The 16,365-nt window shown below is 43.8% G+C and overlaps 1 protein-coding gene across 1 annotated transcript in view; it reads left to right on the plus strand.

Moving 5' to 3' along the window:
* The window catches only part of PARD3B (par-3 family cell polarity regulator beta), a 1,175,277-nt gene that overhangs the window by 973,305 nt on the left and 185,607 nt on the right, over positions 1-16,365 (plus strand). Inside the window, exon 20 of the mRNA XM_045296697.1 lies at positions 8,848-9,150. Within this exon, the coding sequence (XP_045152632.1) occupies positions 8,848-9,150 (303 nt within the window). The remainder of the gene's footprint in view (positions 1-8,847; positions 9,151-16,365) is intronic.

The following is a 16,365-nucleotide window of genomic DNA, read 5'->3' on the forward strand; positions in this document are numbered from 1 at the left end:
TGTCACATCAAATTAAAACCCCTCGTTATAGAACTTGGTACCATGTGCAGGAAGTAAGTGCTCTTTAAAAAGCCTACCTCCCTGGGTTTGAGACTGGTGTTGTGGTGGAATCTTTTTAAAAATCTTCATCCAGTGGAGCAGAAATAGGTGTCCTGGGAGTTTTCCTGTTCTCTCATTGCCACCTCCTCTGCAGAATCTCCGTAGAAGACCCAGCGGGCACCATCTGAAGCAGCCTATGGGGCCTTCTCTGACGGCTGGGTGGAGATACTCATCTACGGTGGTGGCTGGCTGTCTCCGTGTCTTGTCTTCCATGTGCACATATGGCCAGAGGAAAGATTCAAGGCAGGTTGAGGCCCCTATTGAGGGAGCCTCCATTTGGAAGTAGAAGAGAAACATTTCTTTTCATATTTGATTGGCAGAGTTACGATTCTTCCACCCACCATTCAAGTAGACCTTTTCTCTTGCATCTAGCCTAGCACATTTCCGACTACCTGGCAAACCTTCACCAAGGAATGAAATGGAATGAAACAGAATTGCCTGAGCAGCTCCATTTGCTTCCAGCCTGTGTCTGTATTGTTGAACATTCTATGTGATCTCTCCAGGACAAAGTCACACTTAGAAAAGCCAAAAATGACTGTCTTAATAAGCTCTGTGGAGAATACTCGACTTAAATAAAACATGTTTTGCTCTCCTGTATTAATTCTACCATAGAAATATGATAAAAGGGAAAAGACTATATACTTTAATCTATTTAAAACATCTCCAACATTAAGGAAACATAACTTTTCAGCACAAACATCCCTTATATGTTGAATGAATATAAATATTCGGTGTAAAGCTTGCATTGACCCCTATCTCCCAGGCCCTGGGGAGGCTGATAGCACTACTCCTGCTAAGCCAAAGATTACTTTTAATGAAAGTTGCACATAACCTGGGGTCGGGTGCAGAGGACCTTAGGAAGTCTGGCGTCTATGGCTGTGAAAACAGAGGAAGTAGACAGCCGTGGTGTGTGTGTGTGGATGGCGGTGGTGCAGGCGTCAGCACATTTGTATATGAATAAGCACTGACAGACAGATCAAAGGCACAGCCAGACCAGCCAGGTATGAAATGCCAGGTGACGAAATGGAAGGAAAAGCAAGATTGGAAGGGAAAGAAAGGAGACGTAACTAATTTCCTTTTATTCTCCCATCTTTTTCCTGTTTCTTTCCCAGGAAGTTTATGTAGTCTACAATACTCAAAGCTGCCCACCTAAGTGATTTGTCCACATTCTGTCCATGACGTACGCTACCTCAACAGTCTGCGAACCCCTGTGATGAACAAGTGCTGTATTGCAGAGCATTTTAATACTGAAAAATAATTTTCCCCTTTACCTTCTTAGTGCCACCAAGAATGGGCATGTGTCAACTGGAAGGAATATAAAGAGTGAACCAGGCAACTTCTTGGCACATGCCAATGCCAGCGATGGGAGCTCAGGGCATTACAGGCAACTGCATCCACCCGGGTAGCAGAGGCCTCTCCACAGCAGAGTCTGAGAGCCCTTGTCTCGGTCTTCAGTTCGCTTAGCAGCGTGGGTTCATTTTCTTCTTTTATGACACTAGTAAATGACGTCTTCTGTAAGAACTCTATGTCGATGGTTGTTATATGTACACAATGCATTGTAAGAAAAGAAAATAAGCATTCTATACATTGCTGTTGTTTTTCTCTGGGGGTGGGGGTTCCCCTTCTCTCTTCAGGGCTAATTTGTCGATGAAAACTAAGGATGTTTACTAAGCCTTTCTGAGAAATTTGTCCACATTATGAGAATACAAATTACAGGAATTCAGTCCATTAGCAATGGAGAACGTTTAATGCATCTGGGAAAGGTTTACATTTAGGGAGAATATAAATTGCAATGAGAAGAGAACCTTCACTAAATGGCAAGTCTCTTGAAATGGCCGTGTTTAGTAGCAGTGGCAAATAGTAAGGGATCTCTGATTGGAACTAACAGGTAAGACTGGAAAAGGACCGCCGTGGCTTTGGAATATGAACTATACTGGCAGGGGTGGGGGTGCGGATGGGGGTTTCCTAATGCACACTGGGAGATCTGGTTGGTTCTGGAACATTTGAAATATGAAAATTGGGTCGTTAGTCATTCCAGCTACTCAAAGGGCCAAAGTACTTTCCTGGGATCTCTACAATTGGAATGTTTTGAGACCACAACTACCTCTCAGAGGTTTCCCAAACGATATGATTTCCCTGATCTTCTTAGGTGAGCAGTTAAGCTTCAGAGGAAATGAGCATCAACATGCCTTTTGTCCCATGGCCATTGGCAAACGACCGGATATTCGGGGTCTCTATCCAGACTTTATTTGGGGCTACAGATGCTGTATTTGGGGTACAGCCTCACTGCTTTTGCAAATGATGGCTGACTCAAGGCACCCCTTGTATGCGCAACGAGAAAAGCTTGAAGTGATCGTCTACTTCAAAGATGAAATGAGGAGTGTTGTGGAGTATCACATTTCCTGTACAAAAATACATTCATACATTTATTTCAAGAGAAGGAAGAAATGACCACTCTGGTTCCCTTACTACATCATCATCATCATCACAAGAGCTGTCACTGTTCTTGACCCAGGTATATAGCTCACAGCTCTGTACCTGGATTCATAAGGAAAAGCTAGAGAACTGGCTTGTTCACTGGGAAAAAGGGATAATTGTAGTGACCTAATTGCAGCTTCTCTTATAAAAGCAGAAATGATAGTAGGACAAATTATCGGCACAGTCAGAAAGAAAGCTGTACGGCAGGTAATTTATCTCTTTTAATGACACCACTTCTTTTACCCCGAGTCTCTCCCCTCCAACCCTGCTCTGACCCAGCCACTCTCCCCACTCCAGGTGGCAGAGTGCCTCTTGGGCTGCCTATTCACCCGGCATTGTGCTGTTTGGGCTCACATGCTGGTGACAAAAGGCATTTTACTGCCCGTCTTCCTAGCGCAGGTCAAAACCAGTCTGAAAGGTGTCGTTCACACAATCTGCAGAAAACAAAATTAGTCCAGAAATCACAGAATTTTATAAAGCTTTGGAGGTTATGGTATGAAATATGAACGACCTATCAATAATCGTTCAGTGGACTCATGAAAGGCAAATTACAAACTGAGAAAAGATATACAGCTTCTATCACTAAGTGCTAATATTGCGTCTATAGAAAATTCTTTGAAATATCCAGGAGGGAAAAGAATAACCAACAATCTGAAAGAAGAATCAGCCAGAGATATGGACCGCTCACAGAAGAGGAAATGAAAACAGCCCTTAAACATATGAAAACATGCGCAGCATCGCATAATAGGAGATGGGCTAATTAAAACTTCAGTGAAATATCATTTCTTAGCAATGGTTGACATTGTGCTCTCTGTGAAACAGGTGATCATGCAAAATATCACCACCACCATGGAAGAAAGTTCGACTCTAGGAAAAGCGTGTGTAATAATCCCTTTGACCCAATAATTCTGTGTCTACAAATGCATCCGCAAATCACCACAGCAAAAATGTGGACTGACCTTTGCATAGGAATCTTTATTGTGACATTATTTATTACGTATGAGGTTATACATAAGACTATTTATTGTGGCATAAGAACAAAAGGTTGGGTATGCCCCAATGTCCATGAGTATAGAAATCATTTAATAAATAATAGAATATCCACGTAGTAGGATACTCTGAAACTACAAAAATGACAAAAATATCTAGCCACTAATATGTAATATTCTTCTGGATACATCTGTGTGAAAGAGCGAAGTGTAAAAAATGTAGATCTAATACGCTACCTCATAGCATAAGAAAGAAGGTATATAAATGAGAGTAAGTAAAAATTGTTGCTATACAATCACTGAAGCCTTTATTAAATAGAAAAGATCAGAATGCTAAGCTAGTGTTTCTCAGCATCTCCTCCATCTAGGCCTATCCGCTTCTGAAGATGGGGTTTCCGTCTCTCTGCCCTGTCCTGTGGGGTTGCTGTGATTCACCATCGACTGGGCAGCAGTGAGGTCTGGTGCTTGGCTAACCTTTCCTGGAAGAGTTCCACAGTCTCTGGGCTACACCAGCTAGAAACAGCAGTTTTAACACCCTTGCAATATTCAAGTTGTTTTCCTTTACAGCGTTCTTTGAGTGGGGAGAATAAAAAGAAGTCTGAAGGGGCAAGATGAAGGCTGGAGGGTGAATGGGAAAAGGTTTCCCAACAAGATCTGTCTAAGGCAACCCAGTGCATTGCCCTGAGAGGGAGAGGGAGGCATGCTCACGGTAACCTGCTGTCTTTTTTCTCACCAATGCAGTTTTCGGTTTTCTTGTTTTTTATTTCCCCTAAGAAACCCTTATGATCGCCCCGTGTCCTTTAAGAAAGCCTCTCGTGACTTACTCCTTTGGTATCCTAAAACTCAGTGCCACGACCTTCTGAACCATCTTCTTTGCCTTGAATTTCTTTGCCCCTGCATCTTCCCTCCAAACCTAACACTGTGACTGGTCTTCTTTGCACGGCTCCCTAAAAGAACTTGTCTGCAACGTGTCCATTGACCGTGGAGCCGTGCGTGTGTGAACTGCAACCTCGGGATCCATATTTCCATACTTACCTTCATATAATGGAGGAATTTGTTCCATTTGCATTTATTGTCATAACAGAAGAAAAGGTGCTCATTTTATGTGATGTTATTCTCTGTTTTATTGCTTGCTGTGTTTTCTACTCTCTACTCCGTGGCCTGAGTTTCGGTTTGATTTTGATATATTTCTCCCCTGCTAATAGTTTGCTTTCTTTAGTGGCTTTTTATAATTACAGCTAGCTTACTCAAACTTAGGCTCTTTGATTTACGAACTTTCAACTCTACCTACTGATGCCTTCTTTGAAATATAAGGGGAACAAATACTATTGGGTGATAAACCTAACTTTCTCCTAACTTAATTCCTTCTTATTGGCTTCTGTGTTTCTTTACTAATTTCCTTAACATAGATCTGATACTATGTCTGTGTTCTTGATTTTCATCCAAAGATGCCTGGCCCTGTTGACATGTTCAAATGAACACGGTGCAGTCTTCTGGATCTTGCATGTCACCACTGCACTAGGTTGATGTCATTGTTTGTAGTGCAGTTCCTGGCCATTGAGTCATTTTTCAGTAGGGCTCATACAAGCCAAGCTCCCTGCCATCGAGTCAGCTCCGAGCCTTACCAAGCCATTCCCCTGGAGCCCCCCTCCCCCTCAGACCGTCCTGTTCAAAGCAGAGTCTGCTGCCTCTTCTTCTGGAGGCTCTCCTTTCATTTATTTTTATTTTCTTGGATTTAAAACCATCATAAATTAGTTTTTTGTTTGTTTGTTTGTTTGTTTTTTACAGCTGAGGGGGCTGGAAGCCCAAATTCAAGGGGCCCAATCTAGGGGAGGCTTTCTCTCTTGGTCACAGGCCTTGTCTCTCCAGCTTATTTTTCCTCTTTCCTCGGTGACACCGGGCGGCTGTTTTCAATCTCTCCCCTTCTTTGCTTTTCCTCCTCGCTTAATGTCTTTATAACTCAAAAGGGATTGGTTTAAGATACACCCTGTACTAATCCTGTCTCAGAAATAAAACCAAGAACCCACTCCCAAGCTGCTCGTGGAAAGAGCAACCCCGCTGGTCATCAGTCACCAGTCCCAATGCTAGGCTGCACAATGAAGAAAACAAATAGATGGCCACATGAAAGTTTGATCTGTGCTAAATAAAGTCTTTAAAAGAAGAAGATCTCAAAGGCTATTAGTTTATGATAAACTGATAACTTAACAGTTGGCACCCACCCAATGTTGCCACAGGAAAAAAGCTGGAGACTTGTGTTCGTGAAGATTACATCTAAGAAAACCACCCGGCACCATTCTGCTCTGTAACCCAGGGGTTCCTGCGAGTCAGAATTGAGCCAATGACAACAAGCTGATTTTTGTTTATTGTGCTGGAGAAACAAATCCAGCGACACTCATGTATGTGTAAGAAAGACCTTTTTATCAAGCTTTTTTATATCAGGAACACATCCCAGCCCAGTCCATCTGAAGTCCTTAAGTCCAACACTAGTCCATAAGCCCCTCTTCAGACCCAGGCAGCCACAAGCACTGATGCCGAGTATCACGGGAATATCACAGGCTGGTAGGTACAAACTCTTGTGGATCCAAAGGCAGTGGACACATCTCCAGGGTTCTGGTCACCATCAGGGTTAGCTAGCAGCAGGAGGGAAGGCAGAGGGAGGAAGGTTCCCAGGATCCACCTTATGAGAAGGCCACACGCCCAAGGAGGCATCTTTAATCTGTGGCTTGATGTCAGGCTGAACTCCATCCCTATACTTTTATATATCTGCAAGTTGATATGAAATTATCTAACTACCACATTGATCTTAATTGGAAAAAGATATGTTATCAGGCTGAGTTCCAAATGGTGTGAGGGGACTTTTAAGGAGAAATGATTTTAAAATTAGGAGTCTTATATGAATTTTGAGGAGGGGGAGTGAGAGTAACCGCCCCCAAATCTGTTTCCAATCTCTGCGTTTCTTTTGCCTGCTTTACATCCCTTTGCAGAGATTCCCTGGTCCTCCCTGACAGGGAGAAACCTTGGACTATGGCAGACTAGTAATGGTTCAGAGAGATTCCTGTTGCACCTACTGAGTGATTAATATGAAATCAGCTACTGTAGCACCTAGTGGTGTAGAGAGGATCAAGGAGGGATTTGGTTTTCTTTTAGGAAGGAAAAACAGCGCTCTGCGTTCACAGAGCACTTTTCATCCAAGCAGCTCTGCATCCATAGCGAGCTTAATTAATGAGCCCACCTCGAGGAACAAAGAAGGGGTGGAATAAAGACCCCAGTGTTCTATGCCTGCGACTTTTAAAAATCAAGCTTGGTGTTTTCCTCTGCCATTAATACACAAGTGTAGCCCTATGGGGCAGCCATGAGATATTCATCTTTCCGCTGAATGATTTTCTGGAAGGCATCCCACTCTATGAGGGATAACGACCACACAGCCTCCCATCCCTCACTTTACTGATGTCCTTAGCTCTGTCTGCAATGGAAATCACAGTACAGCAAGCCTTCTCAGATAATAGAGCTGGCACTGTCCCTGGAAAGATGGCTTTGTTGCCGAAGGAGGCAGGTTATCGTCTTTATCAAAAATTATTCAAAACAAACATCCATGAATCTAGGTCTAACACGCATGGAAAGGGGACAGGCAGGGCCCCTTAATGGGTGCCCTACTGTGTAATCTTCCTTTCATCTTAATTCAAAATCCCTTGGAGATTCAAGCTGCCTTTTGCAAAATATAAATTCTTCTAATTACGAATGTGTAGGGTACGTGGTTTGGCCTCGTCAAAGGAGAAATGCAATCATGTATCTTGGCATTTCGTTCATCTGTAGTGCCTTGAAGATAGATGATGATGTTTTTGGTTTTGTTCTACACCCTCATTTTTCTCCTCCTCTCTAATCCAAAAGAGGAAAGGGGAAATAAGAGAGAGAAATAAAAGGGAAAAATTGCTGTTCTGCCAAAAGAGAAAACGCCTTGAAAGATCATGGCTTCTAAAAGACTTTTACAAATGTTTGATGTTTTGTAAAATAAACCTACCTGCCATTTGGAGAAAAAAGAAGAAAGAAAGAAAATTTTTTCATTAAAGGGAAAGTAGATATGTAGGAAGTTGAATTTTGTTTATTAAATTTCATATCCAGGTGCTCTATCGCTGTCTCTGGGCTAGATTTTTTTGTTTCAAGTGCAAAGCCTGCTCACATTCCCTGAGCTTAAGACTTCAGCTTTGCCCCATCTGTGCCACCTGAGCCAGCTTCATCTTCTCTGTTCCATGCCCAGTGCCCCTGGGTTGCCTGGTGATGCCAGGGCATCCTCTTTCCTCATCAGTGCTGAGCAACACCCCACACTGTCATCGAGACACCATTGCCTCGTCCCTGCCACACTGACCTTTACATTTGCACACGTGACTGGGAATTTAGAAAAGCGGATCTAACACTTTCTAGAATAAATGTCAATTTCTCAGAATGCAGATGGATTTCGAATCCACCTCCATATATTTCTCTACTCCCGTGCCCAGGCGTTTCTACACTGGCACTGATTCGCGGCAGCATTTTGTAATATCACTTAAGGCTCCAGTGCGGTGGCATTCTGCCAATAATGGTGTTTAATTCACTTATATGTGCCAATTCATCTCTGTCAGGAGCCTATTAATTTCTTCACTCTTCTACTCTGCCCATAGGCCCTATGTCATGAGACACAGTGATCCCCATTTGTGTAACCAAAAAAACAAAGCCCCTCCACAGTCTCGGATAAATTACCACCGATACTACTGCTTTTGGTCACTAGGAAGCCTCTGTTACTTCTTTTTATATTTAAATCCATTTTTGCAAGCTCTTTTCTTTAGAAGATCACGTAGGATCCTCAAGGACACCAAAGAGGGAAATCGTGGTGGTGGTGGGGGGGGGGCACTGTAAAATTCCCATGGGGTCTTTTACGTAGATCCCTGCCTCACAAAAGACTTTCTTAAACTCACACCACAGATGTGCTGTCCACAGAAACACACCCCCATTCGTCGAGAATGAAAATCCGCCTCTATCACTGCAATCACTCAGGCATCAGTGGGCAAGATGTCACAATCCCTCCGCTTGGCTATAAAGCTAAAGGCTCTCTAACAAAGGGCAAAGATCTCAAACGAATCCCCGGTCTCAGGCACTGCTGTTTCCGCATGATGTGAGCGGGCGTAAACAGGCATGTGACAGCTAAGAAACTGACTGGGGAGTATCAGCCTCTATCCAGGAGAATATTACCGTCTATTAGCATAACCAATCTCACTGGTTATCTCTGCTCCCTGTTTCACATTTTCAGGATCGGAGCAAAACATCAGGAGCTAAGAGAAAAGCAGGCCAGAGGGCTCGTCGATTACACGACCGCTGCAGGTGGTTCCATCCACGATATGGACGATGATGAAATGGACCCCAATTACGCCAGAGTGAACCACTTCCGGGAGCCGTGTGCGGCAGCCAGCGTCTACAGGTCTCCATCTCCTCCTCGTCCAGTACCACTTGGCTACCCTCGGAATGGCCGTCCGTTGTCTCCCGAGAGAGACCACTTGGAGAGTCTCTATGCCAAGGTCAACAAGCCCTACCCTCCGCCGGTGCCAGCTGACAGGTAATGCGACCTGGTGAAAGATGCGTGTAGTTTTCATTCAGTACGTTCCCAGTCATCTCTGCAGCAGAGGCTAGTAAACATGCATCCTTCGGCCGATTAAAACTGGTATGTCATGGGCCTTAGACACGTGCTGCGTTTTGACCTCTCCGGAGCGTTAGCGGTCACCCAAAAATAAGGCCATAGCCACTTTACAAGTGGCATGAGTGAACAGCAGTCTTGAATTCATGGTGCAACGGGGAGCAGATGTTGAAGGCACATTGTGACCGAGCACTAATGATGAGAACTTTGAAGTCATCTTGTCCTTTCTCCCGAGAGCCCCATATGGTGAAAGGCTTTCTCCAAGGAGATGGCCTGACGTTTGCGAGCGAGGAGGCAGAGAGGAGAAAACGATGACTTCCAGGTAGATGTCACTGACGCTGAAGGACAGAGACCCGTAGAAGTGCAGAACCGGGAAAAGGCAGAGACGTGGGGGTTGCACGGCGCATAGATGATCAGAGGTAGAAAGGGAGACAGTAGAAATCGGAGTTTGCTGAAGTAGAGAAAGATAAGAGGCGAGGAAGCCAACACTCTACATTTAGCAGCTGAGGAAAGAGATAATAGGACCACCTGTCAGTGCAATGGAGGAGCTAGGGCACCTGGTGATTCCAGCCCCACCTCCTGCCAAAAAGAACGTGCCTCACCTCTCGAAAGCCTCCTTGAAGACCGCTTTCGTCAATTCACATGGCTTGGGGAGCCTTGGAATTATACGCACAAGCAATGGGTTGACTGACCTTGGGCCACACTGACTGACCGCAACTTGACGCCTGGAAGGAGGGGGTAAAAAGGGAAGAAAGGGAGTCGAGGCAAGCTCTCTTTCCAGATGGGGAAACAGGACTTGTTTTCCAGATTTCTTTGGGTCCTGACAACCACGCAGTTCCTATTAGTACCCAGCGTTTGTGTGATAGCATGATATAGTGCATATGTTTACCATTTACGTTTCCCCAGCTGGGCGCTCTTATGCACTTTCAATTAGGCTGGGGAGAGGCAGGGAAATCATGGCGTTTTTATGCAGACTGTAAAGTGTAGCTTCACAAGAGCGATTACCTTTCAGAGCCTTTCCAATAACCAAGTGGGAAGGAAGGAGCAATTTTTAATCCTTACTGTCAAGCTTCCAGGTTGATAGTATTAAAGAAAGATGGTCAAGTTTTTCTTTGGGAGAAAATGAAGGCATAAATTCCCATGATTGTGCGATGCCGTCATAATAACAGAACTGCTCATTCAAATGTTGGATCAAAAGCAGGCCCTTTCTCCCCAACCTCCATATAGGGCTGGATGTTATCATGTAAATATGAATAGTAGGCGTGCGTCTCTTCTGGTCCAGACCGTAGTCAATCTTACTTTCCGTAAATCAGATAGCTCTGCGGAGGAATCTCTTTCACAGATGGCCATTCCGTGGAAGTCCACGACAGAGAGACTGTTTCTCTGGGCCTCCCCAGCTGCTACTTCCCACTGCTAATTTCATGGAAATGTATACAATGGTTTTATTTTCAGAAACAGGTGACCAGTCAAATCCAGCTGGGGAATTCTGTGTGAAACCACACAGGACAGGTCTCCTCCCTTCAGTTGCCCTATACCCTCCTCCCCCCACCCCCTGTATGCTCGTGCACATTTGCCAGTCTCCGAGAAGAAACCACAGCATCTGGTGTCCCTACATTTTTGTCACCAATCTCTTCCTCTCCCAGCCCCACCTTTTATATCCTGAAATAATTCTTTGGAACTCGACTTAGGAAACTATCCCAAGCGAATTTTTACCCACATAGATTTCACCAGGCAAGCCATTTCTGAAAGTCATCTTTACTCACTCTAGAATATTCCCAGGAAAAAAGAAGTCATTTGCTGCCCAGTCTAGATATGCATCTAACTAATTGTCTCACTTTGGGCCCTGACTCCTTGGTATTAATAAATAATCTCAAGTTGCCTTCAGTGGAGTTTTAGATTGTTGTAACATTTGGGTGTAGGAGATCAAAGGATGGCTCTTTATACTCAGAGCTATCTTTATTTTGCTCTTATCTTTAGTTAGGTTTAAAGGTTACACTGAAAGGATTCCCCCATTGTTTTAGTCTTACAGCAAGCAGACTTTGTTTACTCTTAGCACATAAGCATTCGATCACATTATTATCAAAGAACCCTGGTGGTGCCATGGTTAAGCACTTGACTGCTAACTGAAAGGTCCGTGGTTCAAACCCACCAACTGCTGCAGTGGGAGAAAAGTGGCAGTCTGTTTCCATGAAGGCAGCCTATGTCCTTGGAATCCCTAAGGGGGCGGCGGGGGGTTCTCTTCTGTCCTGTAGAAGCCCCATGACTTGGTATCAACTCAATAGCAGTGGGCAGCAGCATCTTTTTTTTTTTTTTTTGCTTTTGCTTTTATTATGAATTACATGAAGGTTTATAAAGCAGATCATGAGTTTTACATTCAACCAGCCGTACACATTTTGTTTCAACTCATCCATTGCAATCCCTACAGTGTACCATTGCTTATATCTCTTCTTCCATTCTCCACTGCTGCACATTTACATCATTCCAGTTCTTTGTTCTTGTGAATAGTGGTGCAGTGAACATGTGTGTGCATGTATCTGTTCGGGTCAGGGCTCTTATTTCTCTAGGTTGTATCCCAAGCAGAGAAATTACTCAGTCATGGGGTGTTTCTGTTTCCAACTTTTTGAGAAATTACCATACTATCTTCACTGTTATTATTGTTACTTTTTTTATCAGTGAAATTTGGAACTGGCCTAATCTTCCTTGGACTAAGTGATAGAAAAATACTAGGGGAAATATCTTGTCTTTCAAATGTCTCCCAAGTTCGAAGAAGAGAGTTTCTGGGGCAGTGCCACCAACTGTGTTTATAAACAGGAGCTATGACTCCGAATTCTAGGACATTTACAGTTAGAGTATCTAACCACTTAGCTCTCTGTCTGCTCATCTTCTACTCCTTCAAGTGTCTATGAGGGGGAATGAAAAAAAAGAAGTGGAATTTTTTTTCAAAGCTAGGTATTTACATTTTTTTACACAACAACCTTATCACCTTCAAAGTACTCTCCATTACACTTAATACATTTGTCAAATCTGCAATTCCAGTCTTGGAAACATTTTCCAAACTCATCTGTTTGGATGGCTGACAGCACCTCCCTCGTTTTTTCTTCACCTCTTTTATGTTGTTGCATTACTGTCCTTTCATGTCCCTCTTCATTCGTGGACACAAAAAGAAGTCACACGGAGTGAGGGCAGGTGAGTAAGGTGTGCAGGGCAAGCGAGGCATGCTGCTTTTTCCCAAATCCTGGAGCACCGAGATGGTTGCATGAGCAGGTGCATGGGTGTGTTGGCAAAACCTGTTCCCCCTCTGCCACAAATCAGGCCTTTTCTGTCACACACTGTTACACAATCTTTTCAGAACTTCTAAATAGAAAACTCGATTAACTGTCTGACCTGGTGGAATGAACTCCAAATGCACACTACTATGTGACATTTTGGTCCATTCAGGAAGTTGATGGATGTCCCGAGGAAATTTGCCATCAATTGACATTTCACCTTTATTGAAACAAGAAAACCACTCATATACTTGAGTTTCTTCCATAGCGTTGTCCTTGTACGCTGTGTTCAACATCACAACCGTTTCTGAGGCATTATTCCTGTACAGGAAACAAAATTTCACAGCTGCACACTGTTCTCTGAAATTGGCTGTCACAAAATACGAGGTTCGAGCAAAACTGCTTTTATTAAAAAATTTACTGTGACCAGAGAGAAACTTCCCAGGTGATGCCACTGCGGACACCAACTCAGAACTGGTTGCTAACTGCTCTCCTTACAGGAAAAATGCATACTACGAAAGCTCTGCCCACTGGAGCTTTTTTCTGTTATTTGGGGGGACCCCCTCGTATTGTGCTCTAGCTACTGCACTAAACTTAGCGATGACACAGAGATGGCTAAGATATGGCACCAGTCTTAAGAGGAGGAGGGGAAAATATGTGAAAATGGATCATTGCAATAGTCAGGTGGTCCCCAAATTACAACATATTCAAGTTCTAACTGACTGTACTTGTCAACAGTCCTGTTTTTTGTATATTCCATTAGTAATATGTAATACATACAGTGTGCAGAATGTAATTTGCTGAAGTTACCATTATCATGCCAACCCCCAAGACATAGACTGGATTTCTAAAGAGACTGAAATTCAAGGGTAAGTCAAAAATTATTGCTGCAAAATTGTCTAAGCCCTTTTAAAATGAAATGTCAAAGTGTGAACCTATTTGGGGGGTGTAGCCTTGTTCTAGATAGATGAAATTCTGACCACAGTGTTTCCATCTCTGAATTGCATCAAAATCTGCATTCTAATTTAAGACACCTCAAAAATGGCAGCCTTGACATCTTAGGGATTCAATTACCATATATACTAGAGTATAAGCCGACCTGAATATAAGCCAAAGCACCTAATTTTACCACAAAAATTGCATTAAAAATGTGCTGAATGACTCAGCTTATACACCAGTATATGAGGTATGTGTCCCTTTTCGAAGTTCTTTGAGTCTTGAGAACAACAAGAAATCTTAAAGGAATAAGATCAAGGCGATAGGGGCCAATGGGGTAAGGTTTCCCAATAAATTTCTGTAGGACAGTTTTGACAATTGAGCAGGTACATTGTCATGATGGAAGAAGTTCCCTAGCAAAAACATCCTGGCTTTTTCTTATCAATGCAGTTTTTAGTTCTCTTAAAACGTATCTTTTATAAGGCCCTGTGATCATCCTGTGCCCTTGGAAAAATTCTATCAGTATTATCTGTTGGGGATCTCACTACCAGCAAGAGAAAAGAGTCATGAGTAGAACATGTCCTTTGAACCCCAAGATCCCTGTGCACTACACCTCTTCAATTCCTAGACAGGACTGTGACACAGAAGTGGTAGCAAGAGAGATCACATCTCCAAGAGGATGAGACAGAGTTTCGGACTTCCCAGGCTTTGGGGAAGAGTTGGATGCTTCCATGCACTTAATAAAGGGGCTAGGCTTGCTGACCCATGAAGCTAGAGCACCCCTGGACTGAGGCTTATAGTGGAGTGGAGTTCCCTTTGGACTTTATTGGCAGCCATAAGAGTTTGGTGACACTGCCAGACCAGGACAGAGGTTAGCTGTTCTCAAGGCAGCAGAAGGATGGGCGAAACACCTGCCTACAGACGTGACTGGGAAGATGCTGTCCTGATTTAAGAATTGTTTCTTTAGTACATCTGACCTTGAGTTGAGACCTCTTAACATCTCTAATAAATCCCATAATAATAAGTATTGTTTTTTAGTTATTTGTGGCTACGGCAATGAATTATCAAACCCATGAGAAGTAGAAATTACCGTGGAAAGGACAGGTGGTGTCAGAATTTGTCAGGAAGATTGGAGGGTAGAGGCATGTTTGACCTCAGTCTCAAAGGTCTTGGCCTTTGGTTGATGCTAATTTGATTCTCCTTTTTTGTGAAGTCAGAGGAAGTTGCAAGCTGCCTCTGTCCTTGTCACAGCCTCATAAAATGCAACGACAATGAAAAAATTTTTAAAGAAAAAAAAAACCAAACTACAGGTAATTTGACCTTCATCAAAACCAATTTGGGATGGAGTCCTAGAGACCTATCATGTAAATAGCAGAAAAGGAAACCCCTGCCTCTCCCTAAGTTCATCAGAAAAAAACTTTCAGTGGGAGATGAAATTTGTGTTTGGTGTGGAAAGATGCGTAAGAATTGACCAGATGCAGTGGCGGGTGGGGGGAAATATGTTTTCTTACAAAATATTCAGCCATGTACAAGGGCAGAGTATCTTAAAAGCACAGGCAATGAGGGCATAAGGAGAAAGAAGGGACCTATGCCTGTCTATCTTGTCTCAAGCAACACTATCTCCTTTGTCATTTAGGTTCTAAGTCCATTGCGATGGAGCACAGAACTCACAGGCAATGTGCATGATTGTATATGGTTTCTTAAGGACATTACTGAGCTGGGATGCAAGTGAGAGACGCTCGGGATTCAGTTGTTCTGCAGGACATGTGACAAAGATTTTCCAGGGCTGTTGATAAATGACCAAAGAGCAATCCAATGGCGATAAGCCTTAACCCAAAGCCTTATCTCCAGCTCTGGGAGTCAGCAACCCCAGCTCCTTGAATTAACCCCTACGTGCCCAGAGACATTCCACCCTAGTGAACCTCAGCCCAACTCCACGTCTGTCTGTGGGTCAACCATCCCAGCTCTCCAAATTAAGTGCCCAGAGGCACCTCACTCCCTAATCCAGCCTCCCACCCCCAAGCACTCAGCTTCACTTGATGGGAAGCCCACCACAGTCTGTTCCATTCTCTGGTGGCTGCGGGCTCGGTTGCTGCTCCTCTGATGTTATAGTTGGCTTTGGGATCCAAGAGATTCATGCACAAGGATCTCATGGTCCACAGGGCGTCCTCCACTCCTGCTCTTATAAGCAGTGATATCCCTTCTCCTGCTGGGCTCTTTTTATATGCAGCAGGATGGCATTCCAAGGATTCCTGATCAAAAGGACTTGCAGGCATACCCTATCAGTATCTTCCCCGACTTTTTTAACCCAGACCCTTTGGTGGGAGTTACGAAGACTTTGAGTAGAAGAGCCACTCTAAATAATGTGCTGCCCCTACACGTTCCGTCTGGAGCTCCCCGCCTCGGAAAGCCCACACTTTGAGCACAGTGCACAACTATTCGGGGCTGAGGTTGTTGGGATTAAGCTTCAGGGAGCAACATGCCTGGAAGCCTAGAGACGAAAGGAAGTATAGTGTGTTACAGGAACTTAAAAAAAAAAAACGCAATAAAACGAACCCAGAGGTGAAAGGAGAAAATAGCAGAGAAAAAACCTGAGGCTCTAAGGAGGCAGAATTCTTAGGACAGAGTCAGGGAGGCCTGGCCGAGGAGTTTGAACTCCATCCTGAGAAGAAAAAGGGGCCCGAGTTGGAATAGGAAAGGTCACTGGCAAGTATTAAGGTGAGAGAGACACCTGGTGCTCAGGGACTGTTAAAAGGCGGGGACACATTAGCCTAAGGTGACCAGATGTCCCGCTTTTGGCGGGACAGTCCCAATTGTTAACAACTTTTTCCGCATCCCACGGCGTTTTAAAAAAGTCCCAATTTTTGGAAAGAATGCACGACAAGCTAGGGTATACGGTTTTCAGCTGCCATGTGGCTATTTCGTCAGGATATGA

The sequence above is a fragment of the Echinops telfairi genome, unplaced genomic scaffold, assembly GCF_000313985.2.
Source record: "Echinops telfairi isolate 266 unplaced genomic scaffold, ASM31398v2 ScPeMD7_3;HRSCAF=10, whole genome shotgun sequence".
Taxonomy (NCBI): Eukaryota; Metazoa; Chordata; class Mammalia; order Afrosoricida; family Tenrecidae; genus Echinops; species Echinops telfairi.